The 20,206-nt window shown below is 42.3% G+C and overlaps 1 protein-coding gene across 4 annotated transcripts in view; it reads left to right on the top strand.

The window, feature by feature from the left end:
• The window catches only part of megf6 (multiple EGF like domains 6), a 61,726-nt gene extending 44,186 nt beyond the window's left edge, over positions 1-17,540 (top strand). For 3 of the 4 annotated variants that reach the window (XM_042415119.1, XM_042415120.1, XM_042415121.1), the window contains exons 24-38: positions 4,159-4,287; positions 5,028-5,156; positions 6,131-6,259; positions 6,353-6,481; positions 7,031-7,159; positions 7,277-7,405; positions 8,764-8,895; positions 9,112-9,240; positions 9,479-9,607; positions 10,732-10,860; positions 13,061-13,189; positions 13,438-13,566; positions 15,121-15,249; positions 15,372-15,500; positions 15,931-17,540. In XM_042415119.1, coding sequence (XP_042271053.1) covers positions 4,159-4,287; positions 5,028-5,156; positions 6,131-6,259; positions 6,353-6,481; positions 7,031-7,159; positions 7,277-7,405; positions 8,764-8,895; positions 9,112-9,240; positions 9,479-9,607; positions 10,732-10,860; positions 13,061-13,189; positions 13,438-13,566; positions 15,121-15,249; positions 15,372-15,500; positions 15,931-16,010 — 1,889 coding nt within the window. In that variant the 3' untranslated portion in view covers positions 16,011-17,540. The remainder of the gene's footprint in view (positions 1-4,158; positions 4,288-5,027; positions 5,157-6,130; positions 6,260-6,352; positions 6,482-7,030; positions 7,160-7,276; positions 7,406-8,763; positions 8,896-9,111; positions 9,241-9,478; positions 9,608-10,731; positions 10,861-13,060; positions 13,190-13,437; positions 13,567-15,120; positions 15,250-15,371; positions 15,501-15,930) is intronic. The other variant, XM_042415122.1, reaches the window with a different exon arrangement.
• Positions 17,541-20,206: the final 2,666 nt, after the last annotated feature.

Here is a 20,206-nt window from a genome sequence, read left to right as displayed (position 1 = left end):
AACGTGGACAATGAGTTGAAGAAGAGTAGTTATACACACATCATGTAGGTGCAAGCCTAAAAGAACGTAACGCCTGCACACTTACTCCAAGCCACAAAATCAAATCAAGATGACGTATTGATCTTACATGGATTTTTGTCAGACCTGATGAAATTCCATGAACAATGACCCTAAAAATTCAACCACATAATCATTAGACTGGCTTCAGAAAAAGAATATCGCCGACACTCCCCATCCAACTTGAAAAATCAGTCTAGTAAACTTGCAACTTTTATATTTTATCTATATTAAAATTTTGTAAGAGCTGAAATGATTTGTTGATTAATGGATTAGTCAATAGACAGAACATTAATCAGCAACTATTTTGATAATTTATTAATAGTTAAAGCTTTTAAAGAAAACGTGAATTATTCCAGCTTCTGAAGGGTGAGGATTTACTGCTTTTCTTAGTCTTACGTTATAGACTGAATATTAAGGTTTTGGACTCTTGGTCAGACAAAAAAAAAAAAAGAAGAAATTGTAATGAAAGTAATTCTACTATTTTCTGCCTGTTTTAGACCAACTCATTAATCATTTAATAGACAAAATAATCGTCAGATTAATGGATAGTGAAAATAATCATTAGTTGCAGCCCTACATTTCATATCTAACATTATTTGTGTAAAAAATTTAATTCCTGAATTCAGTTTAATTTTGAATTTAAGTTGTGACAACTAAATATAAAAACAGCAAAAGGGTGTGATGTTTTGGAGGCACCACCAGTTCAAGTTTTATCCTCAATCTGTTTGTTAAACCATCCATGCTGTTGATTTTTGAGTGATGTGGGACAAATGGGTAATCCCACTGGTTTAACCTCATCCTAATTAAAGGCAAAACTGGCTTCCTCCATTATAGGTGACATTATCTGTTTTTTAAATCCACTAGAGGGCACTGCAGGATGTTCTTCTGATTTTATTCATCTCTTCCACAGTTTCAGTGAATCACCACACAGACTCAATGAATCATCAGACTGTCCATGCAATGTCAGAAGCAAAACCATTTCAAAACCACACAAATCCCAAGATGTAATTTGTATTTGTCGTTCTGGGATGGATTGACTGTATTTTATAGGCTGTGTAAGCAGCGTCTTTTAAAGCATCCTGCCATAGCAAACCCCTCACTAGTATTCTTCTCATCATTGTGATATTTTTTCCTCAACTGTAAGACCAACCATCTAACAGTCTTAACATTGTAATAGATTTGTTCTTGATTATAGTCTTTTGACTTGAAGTGGCCTCATGTTATTACAAAGTGTAAGATTTACTGTAAGTGTACCACCAGGCGCAGAAATTCATACCACCTCTGTTGTACACAGAGCATCGTAAATCACGGCCATGTCACACTAGAACAGAGCTTCGCGTCCCTAGTCATAACAGTCTAATGGCCTTAGATGCAGACGTCATTCTGATTGGACCTTGCTGTGGAAATAGGGCTATCGGTCTGACCAGATTCTGTTTTCTGAAGGCCTTTCGCCTCAAACAGAGGTGTCCAGTTTCTCAGTCTTCTGCTGGGCCTCTTCCTTCAGGAGAAGTCAGGAAGAGGCCTGCGCGGTGAGAAGGACCAGATCTCTCTAGTTCATCTGTTTCACAGAATTAAAATGGAAAGATATGGCTTTCCCTTTCAACGCTCGATCCTATGCGGGAGATTTTCATTTTCATCCACACACTGGCTTTGATAATGTTATTCATGGAAATAACTGGTACTACAGTACTCAGAAAGCTTGTTACTATGGCAGAACCATTCTTTCATTGAGCATTTTTGTGGCACTGAGGTTGATGCTAAACACTCTAGTCAACTTTTGTCGGAGGAAACAAGCCATTGTGCTGACATGAGTCCTGAAAGCTAGACCACTTCTTCAATTAACGTGGATCGTGCTCCGTTTCTTGGTCTGCAGCTTTGATGTTTGCGTCAAAATAGTTCATTTGGTCGCAGTAAAAAGAACTGGCATTGAGCATCCGCGTTATTGTCAAAGAAACCGGGTTGTTTTTGTTGTTGTTGTCTTGACCTCTTTCAGCGTATAGACCATGAATAGCACCAGGAAGTTTTATTTTGTGTTCTCTCTATCCGCTGTATTTCTGTGGTCTGCTCTCCCCCGGCTGTGTGGTCCCTGGACCTGCTTTATGGGCTGACAGCAGTGGCTCTTACACAACCAGGGATCTGGAAATAATCCTCCTGTCTTAAAGAGCTCATTTAGTCTAGAGATGGAGTCTTTCAGCGATGGAATAGTGTGTGTGTGTGTGTATGTGTGTGTGTGTGTGTGTGTGGTGGTGGTGGTGGACTGACTCCTCTGTGCCTACCTATAAACAAAGAGTCAAAGGGAAGAGTCTAAACTTACAAACACTAGCAGACCCAGTGCTAATATCAGATGACAGATGGCTGCTCTGCGGTTAATTTGGAAACCAGTCGCCCCCTGCTGGCATAAACAAATAATAAACTTTGCCATTCTGACTTGTCAGTAAAACCTCTGTAGATCTGAAGCAAGAGTATGTGTACTCCAGCAGACATATAAGGAAAGTGTTTTAACATGTTGAGGTGATTACTGTGCCTGGCAGAGATACCTCATTAAAGAGGTATTTTTCAGCCCCTGTTTCATTATATATATAACAGACATTTGGTGAATAATTGATCAGATAAAACATTCTTGAAGGTGGGAAAGAAAGACCAGCTTGTTGCCATGGTGTCAGCAACTGCTGTCATAATAATAAACAACAGACAATAAACTAGTGCTTTTGCTACAGTGCTACCACAGAGCTAATGTACAGCTGGGTTAAAATGACAGCATCCTCATAGGGCAGGCTTTAATAACATCGCAGCCTAACCACTACAGAGGCAGGCGAAGACGTCATGCTGTCAGCGTGGGAACGTGGCGATGACTGTGCCAGAAACTGCTGAGCAGGAAGGATACTTTTCCCAATTTTGGGCCTCGAGGTAGAAAAAAGTAGGAGTGGACAGCATCATCAATTGGAGCAGGAGAAGGAGGGTATGATGCATAAACTGTAGGGAACACCCTGAGTACTGTGGCATTCATAATTCATAAAACCACCAAGTTACACATTTCTGTCGCATTCCAGATTGTGGCTTCCTTTAGTAACACGGTCCACTGCTTCCCTTATAGATAGACGAGGCAGTATATAAATGAAATGAAAAACTGCTGGCTGCTGAGATAATTGGGACGGACTCTATCCAAACCCTCACCAGGCTCCTCACATATTATTGCAACAGAAAACAGAAGAGGGTACTTGAAGAGAGAAATGTCAGCAGCAGCTGTCAGTCAGTCAAAGACTTTAGTAGAGCAGCGTTCCTGTAAATAAAGGCCAGAATTGAAGAATGTTTTGTTTTCCAAAATACAACTATTATGCTTGCACTAGGCTGTGATCACTTCAGCTGTTCACTGACAGATTGAGCGATCAAAAATAGGCAGTGAATAAACAGACTCATTCTTTCCTGCTCTGGTGAAGTCATGCTTACAGACAATATTTACATCCCAGTAGTGGAAAGGCTCATTCATCCCGCAGCCTCTGGCGAGGTTCTTGTGGATGGGAGGCACTATGTTTACCAAACTTTCTGAGTGTCAATTGACTCTACACACACTTAAACAATCTCTCCGGCTCTGCTTGAGAATGGGAAACAGACTCTTTCACTGGCATCTCCTTGCATCAGCAGCGATACTGTACTGTAGGTGCACGTGTGTGCGTCTTAAGGGGGCACAGTAACCTGGCTTTGTTTTGCCGTGTATTGGTGGGGCCTGTGGACTCAGCAGGTGCTCTAATTACCGGCTCTCTGTGCCCCCTCTACCCCCGAAAGGGAACAGCCTCCGAGCCGCCATCGGCTTTGATGTGGCCCAGATCCACCACACATGTGGGACATGAGCTCACTTAACGAACGCAGACGCTCTGCAAATGAACAGCCGCAGCGTGGTACTGCAATTTGATATTGGTATTTTCAGTAGGTGGTAAGACAGAGAGGGAAAGTAGGAGGAGGAGGAGAAGAGAGTGAGAGATGGGGAAGGGAAGAGAAAGAACTAAATAAAAAAAAAAGGTTGGCATCTAAACCTTTTTCCTCTCCTCTTTTGTGAAGCTGCCAGTTCTAACCAGTCGGATGTTTTATCTTGGCCCACAGTGTGCCCGGACGGCTTTTACGGTCTTGACTGTGGCCAGATGTGCGAGTGCAGGAACGGTGCCCGCTGCCACCACATCACAGGAGCCTGCCTATGCACCGCCGGCTGGGCAGGACCACACTGCATTCTGGGTAATGGAAGCCACATCATTAAAACGGGGTGTGAGGGAGGCCCTCACTGCAGCCCATCACAACATCCTCTCCTTAAACACAACTATGATGTGTTTGTGAACAATTATCTCTATAATGAGACATTGCCAATGACTTTTTTAGGGATGGGTACGGGTGGAGAGAGGAGGGAGGACCAGAGTGCCCTGCAGCATACACGGTTTAATTGAGGTCTATTCTGGATAAATGCACCCACGTGTTTATAGCGATCAACATTAGGAAAGAGAGAGCATAACTTGGAATACTCTTTTAGTAGCTAACCAATCAGTGTTCTCATGCTAAAGTTTCTTGGGGATTTCATGCCGTTGTTTTAATGAATCCAGTGAAATGCCCACTAAAGTTCTTAGTCTGTCATTCTGCAGTCTTATTCGAGGCTCTCCTCTTGCCACAGCCATTTTGTGGTCCAAACTACCAGAGCCAGAGTCAGCAGAAAGCCACTAGCATGACTTAACGATGCATCTCTGTCATTAGCGCATTTTCCTCTTTCTTTGACTCCAAATGTCATCTTGGACTTTGATCATTAGGGAAAAGTTTACAAGATGTGCGCTGAAAACCATAATGCTCCGAAATGTCCTTTAACTTTCTAGTCTCATACATTTGCACTGGATGTAGCTGCTACAGTGCATTTAAAGGTAATACTGAATGTGTTTTGTTTGTGTGTGTGTTTTTTGCTTTTATATGTCTGTGCCTGCTTGTGTGGGCAGAATGCCAGGAGGGTCATTTTGGGGAGCAGTGCAGTCAGACCTGTGAGTGTCAGAACGGAGCCAGGTGTGACCACGTCACCGGGCGATGCAGCTGTACGGCCGGGTGGACTGGAGTCAGCTGCCAGCTGCGTGAGTGGCTCATCATGCAGTCCTCACATTAGCTAATCACTCAGCATCATAAACCCTTACAAATATTTTGCTGCTACTTTCTTTCAGGACCATACCAGCGATTTTGCAAACCATGCTGCTGTGTAGACATTTCTGTGTGTCTGCTGTTACAGGCATCTAGTGGTTTTCATTTATCTCCATATGATATGAAAATCAATGAGCAGATCAAAAATTGACAAAATTATTGCAGACTTAATGTTCACTGTTACAGTTTACACATCTAAAAGTGTGTTTTTAAGAGTCTGATAGTTTAATCTTATATTCTACAGAAAGTGGAGGATAACAATGGCTGCCTGGAATGATAGGAAACAAACTTACAAAATAGAAACCTGTATTCAAAAAACTGCAAAATTGTAAAGTAGACATGATTTGCAGTCAAGGAGCCACCATTTGTAAACACACGGGTATAATCCTTTAAATGCACCATTCAAATCACAATGTCAGAAGTTTTAGATCAGTAGAAATACATCTTTGCATAGATAGTAACATATGCACATAAAAGTCCATAAACACACGGGAAGAGTCACAATATTTATGAATATGGTAACAAGTCTTTTGTTCTTACTGAAAGGCTGTTTTAAATACATGTGAGGTGTGTAGAGCTGCTTCCTCCTAACCATGGACTGTGTTGGCTTGTGTACACTTGTTTTTAGAACATCCAGGTGTGCAAAGACCTGAATCTTATAGTTGCATTCCTGAATGTTAATATCTGCTTCTTTCCTTACCAGAATTTATATTTCAAGTATGTTCTGCCTATGTTCCTCTTGAATGGCCATGCTTTTGGTTTTGAGATAGAGACAATCAATTTTTAGGATCATCAGTGCCATGTTGATACATGTAACCTTAGTATTTTCATGACTACTATCTGCTTGTGTAATGTCTACATTCATGTCTATTGACTCTCTGCGCTGTGTTATGTGTGTGTATGTGTTCAGCATGTCCTGTGGGACAATATGGGGAACACTGTTCTGGCCAATGTCTGTGTCAAAACGGAGGCTCCTGTGACAGCGTGACTGGTCAGTGCTCCTGCCCGCCCGGCTGGACAGGAGCTGCTTGTGAGTTAGGTGAGCCCTACACTACTACTTACCATCGTGTTAAGTTTTGAGATCAAGTTTTTCACAATTTTTATCTGAAGTTTCCTTTTCTCTCGCTCCTAGAGTGTGAGGAGGGACGTTATGGAGAGAACTGCACCCAGATCTGCGGCTGTGCAAACGGAGGGAGATGTGACAGAGTGACAGGAAGATGTGTCTGTCTGCTCGGCTGGATGGGAGAGCTCTGTCAGTCAGGTGACGTTCTCAGTGTCACATCAGCACTTAAAACTTTTGAAGTTTTTATTCTGCATTTTTTTCTGTTATCTATTTTTCCATACAGTATATATATATACTACATATATAGTATATATTGAAAGAGAGCATGGAGTTGGCTCCTTCATTCAGTATCCCTCTCCAGGACACTGTTGAACAGGAATAAGTTGAAACTGGCCAACACTTAGTTCAGCATCCCTCTATTGCCTGCTGAAGTGTCTCGACAGTGTTTTCGCAGTTGTACTCTGCTGAAAGATTTTCAAGACACTTCACTGCCAGTGTAGCCTTACTCTCTCCTTGCATCTGTACTTCATTTGTAATACAAGAGTTTGCTAACATTTCTGTGTAGCAGCAGAGCAAAATTGCAGGTTTGCTCGCCTGAATCATAAAACTGGCTGTGTCAAAACAGTTTGTGCAATTAGCGTTGGGTAAATAAGCATAAAAGAAAAGTGGACATTTCAAAAAAGCTTTTTTTCTCAGACTCTAATGCTGCATGCTGAATGCGAACGCTTGTGTGTGTTCTGTCTGAAGCCTGTTCTAAGGGATTCTTCGGTGAGGGCTGTGAGCGGAGGTGCGACTGTGTCCATAGCTCGGGTTGCCACCATGTGACGGGCCGCTGTGAATGTGAGCCAGGCTGGAGAGGAGCCAAGTGCGACAAACGTGAGTGTGCATAGGACAGAGGAAATTGCGAGTGAATGAACAGAAACTGGCAAATAGAAGATCTTTCAGCATGAGAGTAAACTGACGTGTGTGTGCATGTGTGTGTGGACTCCTCAGCCTGCCTCCCAGGGTTCTACGGTGCTTCCTGTGCCCAGCGGTGTCAGTGCCAGACCGGAGTACCCTGTCACCATGAGACAGGGAGTTGTGGATGCCCAGCCGGACTCACAGGGCCTGGCTGCGAGAAAAGTAATAATGAAAATACAGTTTAGCTTCTTCACTGCAGAAATTGTAGAATTTTAGTTTGTACAGTTTGTAAAAGGCAAACAAAACACTTATCAGCATCTTTAAGTGGAAGTTTGGTATTTCACAAATGTCTCTTATGTACAACTGATTATTGAGAAAGCCTTGGCACATGGCTAATATCACTGTCAAGTATTCAAAACCATTTGGCTGACGTCCATGCCTCGTTGATCGGTACACTGTCACCCTGACATACATGGCTCCCACCAGGAAGCAAAGGCATCATGGGATTGAGGTGATCACCAAGAATCATTCTGTTCATACTAATTAAAATTTCCTTTTTCACGTGTCCTACTGGGAAAGATTACCATTTATTGCATTCCAGGAAATGCACTCTACACCAGCACTAAACCCTCACTGTCACAGGACTTTATGTTAATGTTTCATTATTTAAACCATACCCTTTAGGACTGTGTACGAGCAGCCTCACCACTCCTCCTCCCCCCCTTCACCGCCTCAACTCCCTTCCTCTCCTCACACACTCCCCAGACATCTGATAAATGTTACACACCGGTTGCCAAGTAAAACAGAAGGCATTGTTTTTGTCTCCTCGGCGGCGGATAAGGGCTTTTGGAAGGCAGACATGCATAATGACAGCGCCGTAATTGCCTCTTTAGTCTGGAGTCCTTTCTTATCTGTCCCCCACGCTGCCTGCTGCTGCCTGACTGAGTAGCTGGGTGCTGCGGTCTCACCCGAAAACATGTTCGGTTCACAGATTCATCTTGTTCGCTATGACTGATTGTCTGCGGACTCCATTCATTATTGTGATGAGCGTAAACGTATGTATGCAAAAAGGGTGTGTGAAAGAATGTCCCTCTGTGTCCATCTGGGTTTGGGCACCAGGGAAAGTTTGTTGGGAGTTTTGGTTTTGTCACCAGTCAATACTGAATGTCCCAGTATGCTCACAGAGTAATCTGAGGAAGGAAAGGGAAATGGCATTTGTCTTTGTTCCCACAAACTACTGAATGCGTGCATAATTAAGATGATGTCTTAATTGAGACGAAATAATACCTCTCCAATGTAAAGATTTAACATATTGGAGTTATGGCAACCATTTTTGGTTCACAAAAAAAATATAGTATTATTACCAACAAAATCTGAAAAATGAACAAAATTAACATCTTCAAATAAACAATGAATTTGGGCTATAGTAAAAAAATTTGCAGAAAGTTATATGCAAGTGAAGCAAGTTGTTTATTTTTAAGCAAACTGCACTTTCCCAGCTCATCATACTTCTTACTAAATTTGAACAAATACTCCCATTGTGCTGTGCATGTGATATGTGTCTGCTTGTGTCATCTTAGCGTGTCCTGCTGGCATGTTTGGGCAAAACTGCATCCAGCTGTGCCAGTGTTCAGGAGACCAAGAGCAGTGCCATCCAGTGACGGGGATATGTAGCTGTTTACCTGGTTACTATGGGGCACGCTGTAAGTTACGTAAGTATACTGTTCATTTTCTGCTTAAATTACATTCATAAATTAAAGCTAAACATATGCATTTTGGACCCATGTCATATGAGGAGTGTTGGTTTTTAAGGTCGACTGTAGAATACATTTTTTTAAAAATATACTTCCAATAAGCACAAAGCAAAACTTGTAGTTCTGCAAACCTGTCAGCTGTGTCCTGCAAGTGTTGCTACGGTTTGTCTCCAGGATGTCGACCAGGGACTTTTGGGCCCAACTGCAAGTCCAGATGCAGCTGCATCAATGGTGGTCGCTGTGACTTCAGGACCGGGGCTTGCTACTGTCCTCCTGGCTTCATCGGAGCCAACTGCAGCTCAAGTGAGTCAAGAAGCCTTGCACCTGCTTGCAGGCCTACTCCAGAATGAAATCTTTCTGCACTCCTTTAATATCATTATATGGGGTTACTGTTTGGGGGATTTCTGCTTCTTTGTTGTTGTGGAAAATTCTAGTCAGCCACCACAGAGGCAGCCCGCAAGGCCTATGAAATGAAGATATTTATGTTCATAACCTCTCAGTTTGTACCACTGTGTGAATGAGGGTGTTTTAATTCCTGCAGGTTGTCCGAGTGGGTACTATGGGAAGGACTGTGCCAAGCTGTGCTCCTGTGGAGAAGGAGGGAAGTGCCACTCAGTAACCGGGAGGTGTATCTGTGCCGCTGGTAGGATGGGACAGTCCTGCCAACAAGGTAAGACTAAACTGAGAAATGTTGATGTACTGACTGCTTGTCTTGATTAATTGGCTCATGCTGGGGATTATTTTTGACGTCACTAAACAGTTTTAAAAACATATATCTATCTGAGTTGTCCATTTTATCCTAGTGTGGATACCTTTATGTCCATCAATTTCATAAAAGCCAGATATATGAGAGGTGCATTTGCAGTAGTTAGATATGAGGTAAGGGATAGTGATTGGAGAATGAGTTAAAAACTGAAAACAAAAATAGTCATGATGATAAATGCACTTTGCTGAAAGTATTCACCTCAGTATTATGGCTTTTAAGTATGTGATAAAAGCAACGCTTACTGGAACGATCCATTTTCCCACTTTGAGTAAAACGCTATCGCAGGTATCACACAGAACCTTTTATATTTTACTCGTCTCTGACATGCATCAGTTGGAACAATTGGTCCTAATAAGTTCTTGAGAAGTAGAAGGCGTAACTGGAAAGTGAGAAACAACCAGTCAAATAAGTGTGTATTTTTCAACATTTTTCCCTGTATATTTAAGTAACAAATTCTCCATTTCCTCAGTGTGAGGCCTCTGATGATCACAGGGCTGTTTTCCCGAGAAACAGGCGCAGTTGGGTTTTCTTAATCTCTCCCTTTATCAGCAATTCAGCTGGATTGCAAACGGGGGGTTTCCAGCGCTGCCTGCACTAAATGTTCTCTTCTTTAGCCTCCTGCATGTATTTGGACATACCACCTCTTGAGTTCCTCTTGTTGAATGTTTATAGAGACCTATAAGTAGCTCGTTCTCTGTGTTCCGTGTCGCTGGATTTGGCAAGGAAGCAAATAAATAAACAGGGAAATCAAAGACTGCTTCCTTATTGTTTTCCCAATCTAAATTACCCAGAGAAACATGATTATTCTTTTATATCAGCGCCAAATTAGACTACTTTGCCATCTCTTTAATGAACTGTTGCTTAAGTAAACATGTATGTGGTTAGTGCAATCTTGTGTGTGTGAAAGAGACAGACGGAGCACACACTGTGCACTATCTTTGAGTTACACCCCTTGGTGTGGTTGCAGAGTAGAGCAGAAACGCCTGTACTTTTTGCCTTTTTCTGATGTTCTCTGAATGTTTCTCCAGCATGTCCTAGGGGGCGATACGGCCTGCAGTGCAGAAGCACATGCAGCTGTCAGAACGGAGGGATGTGTGATCCTGTCGACGGGTCCTGCAAGTGTGGACTGGGTTGGACTGGACCCCACTGTGACACAGGTACAACTTCAGAGGCAAGACACACCAGGAAATAATCAGAACTCAACAGAACCACACTGTCCTCATAGGAAATCAAAAAAATAATGACATGCAAGTACAAAATATACAGTATACAAGGTGCACACAGCAGGGATAGAGATACTACTTGTAAGACTTGACTCCCTGCTAGCAGGGGAACACATGTCGCTAACAAACATTTAAAGGTGCAGTGTCTAGAATTTAGTGGCATCTAGACAGAATGGACTCGGCAGAAGTAGAATATAATATTCATAAGTATATTTTAATTAGTGTATATAATGTTTTTGTTACCTTAGAATGAGCCCTTTATATCAACATAAGGAGCGGATCCTCTTCCACGGAGCCCGCCATGTTTCTACAAGAGCCCAGAACAGACAAACCCAACACCAGCTCTCGAGAAGGCCTTTAGCTTTTTTCCTGTGTTTTCCCTACACCTTTGAAAGGGGAGGAGGAGTGGGAGGGCTGTTCAGTTTGTTGCAATCTGCAACCTCACCACTAGATTTCACTAACTCTTACACACTACACCTTTAAATGTGTTATGGTTATGCACAAATACCTAAACCCAACATAAAGTGACATAAGACTGTATTTGTATTTGTCATCTTTGCCCCCACACTTTGGAATAGTTTACCCCATACTATTAGATGATTCACTGCAAAAACTTCTCAAGGCTTGTTTATTTTCCCAGGGCTGCTAAGTGTCATGCATTGACCGTGAGACTTGCGCTATTGACACTATTCACATGCTCTCACGCCACACGTCCATTTTCTCATACAGTGAAAAAAAATTCATGACTGATAACGTCACGGCGCGAAAAGACGACACTGACAGCACACGGACAGAACAGCGAGTTTTTCCAGACCATTAGGGGGAAAGCAAGAAATATACACAAATCTATTATATATTGTGACGTATTCCATCCCATCCATGCTGCTCAGCGTAATCTCAGTCAGTGGCTCTTCTGGCAGCAGAACAGGGTCTCTCCCTATCCTCTCGTGCACACGTCATGAGAGGAGATGGTTATGGGGACACTCTGTGTCCCTGTTGCTCTCAAACTTTCTTGCAATTCCATGCTACTTCATATGTATAAATTGTTTGTCTTTGTTTATTCTTGAAGATGTTTCTAGTAGCCTGCAGCCTACTACCATTTTATTCTACATAAATATAATAATAATTGCAAATATGAAATAGCCATTCTTTTGATAATCATTTCCTGTCCTGATCCACCCAATTATATACTGTTCTTGATGCATTTTTGGTTTTCATAGCGCCCTCAATCTAACTAATCTAGACTAGTGCAGGTGGCTGTTTCTTTACTTAATCCAAGAGGTTAGGTGGTGTAGAAATGCAGGAAAATTGTTTTAAATTACAATTTTTACTGGGGGAGGACCCCTCAGAGCCCCCCACCAATTATGTATCTTTCCAAGTTTGCTCCCCCATTTTAAAACATAACCAGATGCCCATGGTGAGGAGCATAGATCTTATCCCCTGTTTTGAAGAAAAACATGTGTAATATCTGGAGTGTATATCAGAAATGCTACCCAATAAACACAAATTAGCAAAAAGAAAAAGTCTTATGAAAAAGGTGTTGGTTCATAAGGCCAGAGAGAGGTTGAGTAGGTCAATTGAACACGAATAATGCTCATTTTATTATAAATTATGAACAAAAATAAGTACTACCAAATTCCCTCCCTGGAACAAATCTCGCTCCAAGCTGGTCAAAACTTGGCAGCCCTGTATTCCCCTACCTTTCTAAACTGAATTTTTCTTTTTTCTTGTGTTACTTATGTCTTAATGCTGTTTTGCAGTCCTTGTGTCTGTTACTGTCTTATAGGTGTGATATTTTGTGCTTAAGTTTAAGAATTGTAAACCATTTGTTACTTTTGTTTGAAAAATGCTACACTGTAGAAATAAATCTTAACTTACGTACTCATAAAGCACTTTTTGAAAATGCCAATTGATCTTTTTCATAGCTGCCAAATGCTAATAATTTGCAAATAGCCTAATTTTTGTCAGTGAATGTCAGTTTTATCAGAAGTCCCTATATATTGACCATCTTCTCAATGCATTCTCAATAGGATTTTCTGCTGAAACAGGTTGATTGCCATCTAAATTTTGTCAGGAATACCAGTAATTGGTTCATTCAGAAGCTGCAACATATTTCATATGTGTGTGTGTGTAGCTTGTCCACAAGGAAAATATGGGCTTGATTGTGCACAAGACTGTCCATGCCTCAACAATGGGACCTGTGACCGTTTCATTGGCACCTGCAGCTGTACTGCTGGATACTACGGCCACTTCTGTCAACACGGTATGAAAACACTCAGTTATAATATAAAAAGAAACTTGGTGATAAAGTTACAAGTGGCCTCACTGACGCTTCTGTAAAAGCTCTTTCTGAAATGGATACCATTTTTTCTTCACTCCCATAGTGAAATAGGTGACACTCTGTGTCACTTGAATGAACCTACATCAAAGTGAATATATGACCATTTTCTGAGCCATACACTGAAACATACGTATATGTAACCTGAATTCACCATCTTGTGTTTCTTTTAGGATGTCCGTCTGGGTTTTTTGGAATGAACTGTGCCCTTACCTGTGACTGTAAGGTGGGACAGACCTGTGACCATGTGACGGGACAATGTGTGTGTCCACCAGGCTACTATGGGCCACAATGCCAAAGACGTGAGTATATAGACTATCAAAAGGTTAATTATCAACTGAAATCCTTAAAATTACAACCCAACATTTTGTGTTAATCAAATGAAACTGAGTGGACCAATTTTAACAAAATGGGTGTATATATATGGGTGTATAATTACAAAACTTTTTTAAGAGAATAGGAAGCTCATCTTTTGAGAATTTCAGTAGTTTTTAAAAACATACAGTGAAGCAACACCATGAAGACAGAAACACTATCATGCTCACATAGTCACAAGCTTGTTCACATTAATAAACAGCCACCTGGACACCCAGCTGCAATGCTACATGGGCAAATATGAGCATGCATGAATAAGAGGACACCAAAAAAAAAAAAAATTTCCATTGGGTTGGTGTGAGTGTGTGCCGGCGGGGAGACAGACAGGCTAGTAGGTAGGTGGGCGGGCAGGCGGGCTGGTTATTTGATGAGAGACAGGTGTTTCCCGACTGCTTAATGCGTTCCTGTTACATCCTTGTGCCCTCCTGCCTGCTTGCGGGGCTCTCAGCCGCAGTGTGAGCGCCTAAATGGCCACTTCAGTCCCAGCAGGAGATATGACTGAGCATTGCAGAGCAGCTGTAAGGCAGCCACAGGCTCCAGAAACACGCATGGATCTATCTCTGTGTGCGTCTGTATGTGTGAGGAAATGTGTGTGCACATTTTCTTATCACTATATGTACGTGTGAATGTGAGTGAATAAAAAGTTTGCTTATCTATAGCATGTGCACTTGCTTGTGTGTATGCTTGTGCCTTACTGTAATTGTGCGTATGTGCGTGGTCATATGCATTAGGGTTGCATTTTTACATATAGGAGAACTAATTGCCCACAAGTCTAGCAAAGTGACAAAAATCATGGATAATTTGGGTGATTTACTAATTATCATATGAAAGGGCCAAACTGACTTTTGGGATATTGGTCAACTTATCCTTTTTATTTTATAGGGAGAAGTATATAGCATGAACTAATGCCACATACTACAGCATTTATAGCCTGAAGAAGTTTGCAATGCCTGTCCCTAGATGGGCCTTTATAATACATAAAACTCAACAAGAAAATACATTAAAAAAAACAGCACAACACACAAAAAATTTACAATGATACAATAAAAGTATCATAAAACAACAAGCACCAGATCACTCATTACTACCTGACTGATCCCTCTTTAAAAATGGGTTCAATTTGAGTTTAAAATGATCTCAGTCATGATCCATTTTCCAGTTTGTTGGGTAATGACAAGACCAGAGGATTAACATTTTTTAAAAAAACCACCCTGGATCACTGAAAGTAAAAGGATCACTTTTTAATGTTATAAAATGTTAGTTGATTATGTGCACTTATCATACTGTATACATACGAAGAGCTATTTTAGTCCCTAGATACCTAGTAAGAGATAAATTCACCAGTCCTTGTAGTATTGTAGGTAAGGGTTGTAAATTACACATGTAGAGAAGAGGGTTCATGTTTGCATTCAGATAAGGGAATTACTGTAATGTCAATGAAAGTACAGTAACACAACCGTGCCTGTGTTTTTGCTTCTCAGGATGTGAAGTCGGCAGGTACGGATTGAACTGTGAAAGGTCATGTGACTGTGCTGGTGAGGCACCATGTGACCCATCATCTGGGCAGTGCCTCTGTTCCCCAGGAAGGACAGGACAGAGATGTGAAAAAGGTGGACATCACCTTTACACTTTATTAAAGCAACCAACACAGCAACTAACTATCCATTTTTCTATCTGAAATTATTTAATCTCTCTCTTTGTCTCCTCTCCATCTCTGTCTTTCCTCTCTCAGACTGTGGTGGAGACCGCTTTGGCCCCGACTGCTCTCTGCCGTGCCAGTGTTCCCACGGCGCCCACTGTGATGGGCTGACTGGGAGATGTCTGTGCCCACTCACCTGGTTGGGCCCCACCTGTAGTGAAGGTAAACCTGAGCTCTCATTGCCACACACACACACACACACACTCAAAGACACACACACACAGGACTAGGGTTGTCAAGCTAAAACAGAACGAACACACACAAACACACACACACACACACACACAGACAAGGTCACAGGCTGTAAAGCTGAACCAGCTTTAGTGAAATACTGTGTCATGAAGTGTGAGAGGCTGAGCCCCATCACTCTGTGTGTCACCCTGTCTCTCTCAATAGCTGCTCCTGTCTCCTGACAGTTATTTTAATCTGCACCCAGCATGGAGCCAGGCTTGGGGCTGTCTTCGTTTTACCTCCTCAAAGCTAAACACACGGGAGACTACGTACCAGTTACTTCTCCTCCAAAAACCCCAGAACATTTGCTTTTGATTTTCAAATAGTGCTGATGTCTTCTTGCTTTTTTTCCCCCTTTCAGCCCTACTACACCAAACCCCAGGAGTGTTGAACTTTTCCATGTCCCAAAGAAAGAGAAGAGCAGGCAGCAAAACCACATAACCCAAGCAGCGGTGTAAACTCCTGACAGGACGTTCAAACACAGGGCTTGGCTCTGTGTAGCATTACTTAGATCATCTTGGTAAAGGTGATTTGGTATTACTATGTGTTACTTTGTTTTTGTGAAACTGGTACTCAGCTGTCAGAAACTGGCACTCCATCACTGAGCCTGGAGCTCGAGATTATCAACCAGTGGACCTGGCATGTGAGGCGCCTTCAAAGGACTATAAACTCTTAACCTACCTGTCTGAGGTAGAGCCTGAGGAAGAAGTCTGAGGTTACAATGACGTCTTAGCAATAAACACCAATACTTACATCACATTTCAATTGCTGGTTGTAAACTGTTAATTTGCATTCAAGATTTACACTACCAGCATTTAATGAGTTGTTAAGGGTTGTGTCTGAATTTGACCAAGACACACCCGTACAAATCTTGACCTTAACAACCACTACCAACATTTAGCTTTCTCTGTTACATGTGTCACAAAGAAAATGTAAAAATAATATTTTAAGGACTTGAAGGTCAGCATAACAGAATGTCAAGCATATATCTGGTGAAAACTAAGCAGGTTTAGAAATTGACTTATTCACCTGTTCTGAACAAATATAACATCAAGATTCTGTTGCAGAAATCATGTTGCTACAGCTGAAATCTACGCCGTGGGCTGCAGGCATGTGCGCCACAAGCATACTGTATGGCTAAGTAGATAAGTCATAAATGTTATAGGTATAGAAGATGATCAAAAATCTAACCGATAAATTCTTTTTTTTTATATTTATTGCAGCACATACACCATGCAAACAGTACTTGCAAACTCATGCAACCGTTATATAGTTCACTTCTATCATAGTGATCCACAAAACAATGTTAAAATCAGTGGTTGGTTGCTTTAAATATTAACCTAAACAGACTCATATTCCATCCTTACCTTGAACATTTTTTTTCCTGTAGACCTGCATGTATACAAATGTCTGTGAGGATATTTTCTATCCATAATGTAAGTTATTTCAACATGCTGGCTCACAGGATTGTGAACTCTCTCCATCTATTGGCATTTTTCAAGGGTTTTCTTATTGCGGTGCAGTGTGCTGGGCGCAAAATACTGCAGGCAAAAACCTGCATGCGTTGCACTTCTTTCACATCTGTGTTTATTGAGTTAGCAGCTTATATAAATGATACAAGTGATGTAAATATTTTTTTCTGCAGCACCTGTAAACATTTATCTGGTATTACAACTTTGGAAGCCTTTTGTAATACAGATATGAGAGCATTTTTGTATCTCAGGTCAGTGGCAGTTATATCAGTCATAATCTACTGTGTTCATTAGTAGGTGGCATACCTGTGTCAGTGGTGCTATATTGATACATTTTTTTGTATAGAATTGATATATTCCATTTTTACTGTGTCTCCCCGTTGTTTTTATTTCCTCTGTGATACTGTATGTCTTTATCCTCTCTGGTCGTCTTTTTACTCAAACAATGAGAACAAGAGCCATGAACCAAATAAATAACAATAAAAAACATTTATGGACACCTGCTTTTAACCATCATCTTTGAATTGTGTGCTCTGAATGCAGCGTTGCATGGTATTGATTTCTGTGATCCCTGAGAGAGAAGGGGGGCGTAGTAAGGTATGGAGGTGGAAAAAGGGGGGTGAGAGGTTCCAGCTGTCACAGAGACCTATGGGGTCCTGTGTATATGTGTGTGGGTGGGTGGGTGGGGGTATGTCAGTGTGTGTTTTTGTGCTAGGCTACTACCAGGCATCTCTCAAAAGCCAGTGAGAGGTCAAGCATTAAGGCCATGCCTGCCTCTCTGACAGTAGTCTAAGGTGGGTGGGGTTGTGGGAGGCACCTGAGCAGGGTACACTGGTGGTGTAAGATGTGTATGTGTGTGTGTGTGTGTGTGCTCCTCTGAGTGTGTAGGGGTGTCAGAGAAAGACAGAGATCCCTGAGACATTTTTCAAGTGCACTGGAGCATTTTCTCTTCTATCGGCCAAAGGCGGCTGTGGTCTGGCAGAGGCAGGCAGGTGCCTGGACCGAACATGCACCCATCCCAGCATCCCCAGGGTGAGTGATGGGTGAACGGGCCCGCCAGTGGAGGATGGAGACCCCCTCCTCCTCCTCCTCCCCCCCCTCACACCCACCCCCTGGTGTGGCTGATGGATGGGGGGCCGCTCCAGCTCGCCCTGTGTTGTGACAAGCAGCAGATGTACTCCAATAATGTTTATCGGCCAGGCCTTCATCTTCGGATGACACACACCTGTTTCCAGTCAAACAGGCCCAGAGAGACCATCCATTCACTAAGCTCTGGGTGGTCACTGCAGCGCTGTATCAGCCCTCTATACATAACACAGGGTGCCCACAGCAGAACACTGTGCCACAAATGAGGGGCTGGCACGCCAAAAGATGTCTAAATGGAAAGATCAAGAAGTAGCTCTGATGGAAGCCAAACCTGCAATTAAACAGAGGCCATCTTTGTTTAATTCTCAAAAGTGGAGAAGCTGATTCAGACAACATTTCAGTTTCCTTAAAATGATCTCAGCACTCTGAAAGAAACTTTTGTTTTATTACAAGTCCATGAACAAACATGATCTTTGTGCTAAAAGTACTTTTGGATGGATGAAATGTCCTGCTGTTGTACGCAGGCTTGCTTATCAGGGGTGAGGGAGAGAGAGAGTGAAGGGTGCAGGAAACCAGTGATGAAATAGCCCGTAAAAGGTAAGATCGCATCATGGGTACTTTTTCGCTGTAATTAAGCATACGCCACTCTTTGCAAAGAGATTCTATCACTTTGCTGCCATAACTTCACGTCCCAGAGATAATTTCTGCCCCTCAGCGTTGAACCAGATCTCCCCAAAGGCCGCAGTGTTTTGAACTCCAGCTGACAAAGCTGTCGGCTCAGATAAAAGAATGAGGGGAAATCATTTCAACACGTCCTGCACCATTTGTTTGGTTGTTGCCTGGAAAAATAAATGTGAAATGTCAAGGCTGCAAAAAGATAAGTATCAAGGAACTCTCCCACACTCTGGAATCTGTGTGGCGTAAAGGAGTCATCTTTGGTTTTGATGTGTCAGCTTGTCTGTATGTCTGTATAACTAAAGATGTGTGTTCATAACCAGAAACTATACATATTATAACATTTTTTTGTATATTTAATTGTTGAAGTTTTCGAACCCAAATGTGTAGGTAGGTGTACATTGCTATTTCCACCACTGGATGGCGTGCAACATGGAAAAGAGCATGAAGCCTTTGAAAGTAACTCTGATTCAAGTGAGTGCACATGAATGAATGGCTCACGGTAAAATATGATCAACATAATAAAGTTGCAAAGATTGTCTTATACTGATGCTTTGTAGTTTAAGTTGCTCCAGTGCTAATCTGCTAGACTCCACTCCTACGCTCCTTCAAACATGGAATTGATGACCTGATGAGCTGCTTTCTAATCTACTCCATGAGCAAAGAATGAGATGATTTCAAAAACTAGGCTCCAAGTGGTTCTGCCACCACGCCTGTCCTGATTAGACTCGTCATATTAAAAACATGTGCACGGCTGCTCTGCTCTGTCCTGCTCTGTTCCCTGGGACTGTGCTGAGTATCCATCAATAACACTAATGACCCGTAGCCTCCAGGGAGAAAAACAAACAGTGTAATGAAACCACAACCTTAAGCTCCGCTGCTTTCTAAGAGGGAGAAGGCAAGGGGGGTAGGTGGGGGGGACAAGAAGATAAGGAGAGAAGAAGAAGAAGGGGAAGAAAAGATTCTGACTGGCACATACACACGCACATATACTGTGCACACACTCAGGGTGGTGTGGGGGGGGGGACAGACAGAGGAGGTGCTGCTATTATTGTAAAAACAACAAAAACTTGATGTGATGATTTGTGGAGTCTCCCCACCCAAACACACACACATACACACAGAAACACACTTCCCACTTGTGCCAACTGTTACTGTTAGCAAGTACCAATCCATACCAACCCCCTCTACCACCCCGTCCCTCCTTGAAGGCTATACTCCCACACCCATCCATGCCTCCCTCTCCCCGAAAAATGTTTCCCCTGGCGTCTGAGTCAGCACGGGTGCCAAGTCAATCAGTGTGAGAGCTGCCAGCTGTGATGGCCCCTCTCTCTGGGGCCATGATGTATGTTCCAGCGAGGGGAGCGGGGCAGTTACATGCCACACAGGGTTGGCTGTGTGGAC

This window comes from Thunnus maccoyii, chromosome 6 (assembly GCF_910596095.1).
Source record: "Thunnus maccoyii chromosome 6, fThuMac1.1, whole genome shotgun sequence".
Lineage (NCBI taxonomy): Eukaryota > Metazoa > Chordata > Actinopteri > Scombriformes > Scombridae > Thunnus > Thunnus maccoyii.
The sequence above is the reverse complement of the archived record's forward strand: the minus strand, read 5'-3'. Positions and strand labels throughout refer to the sequence as shown.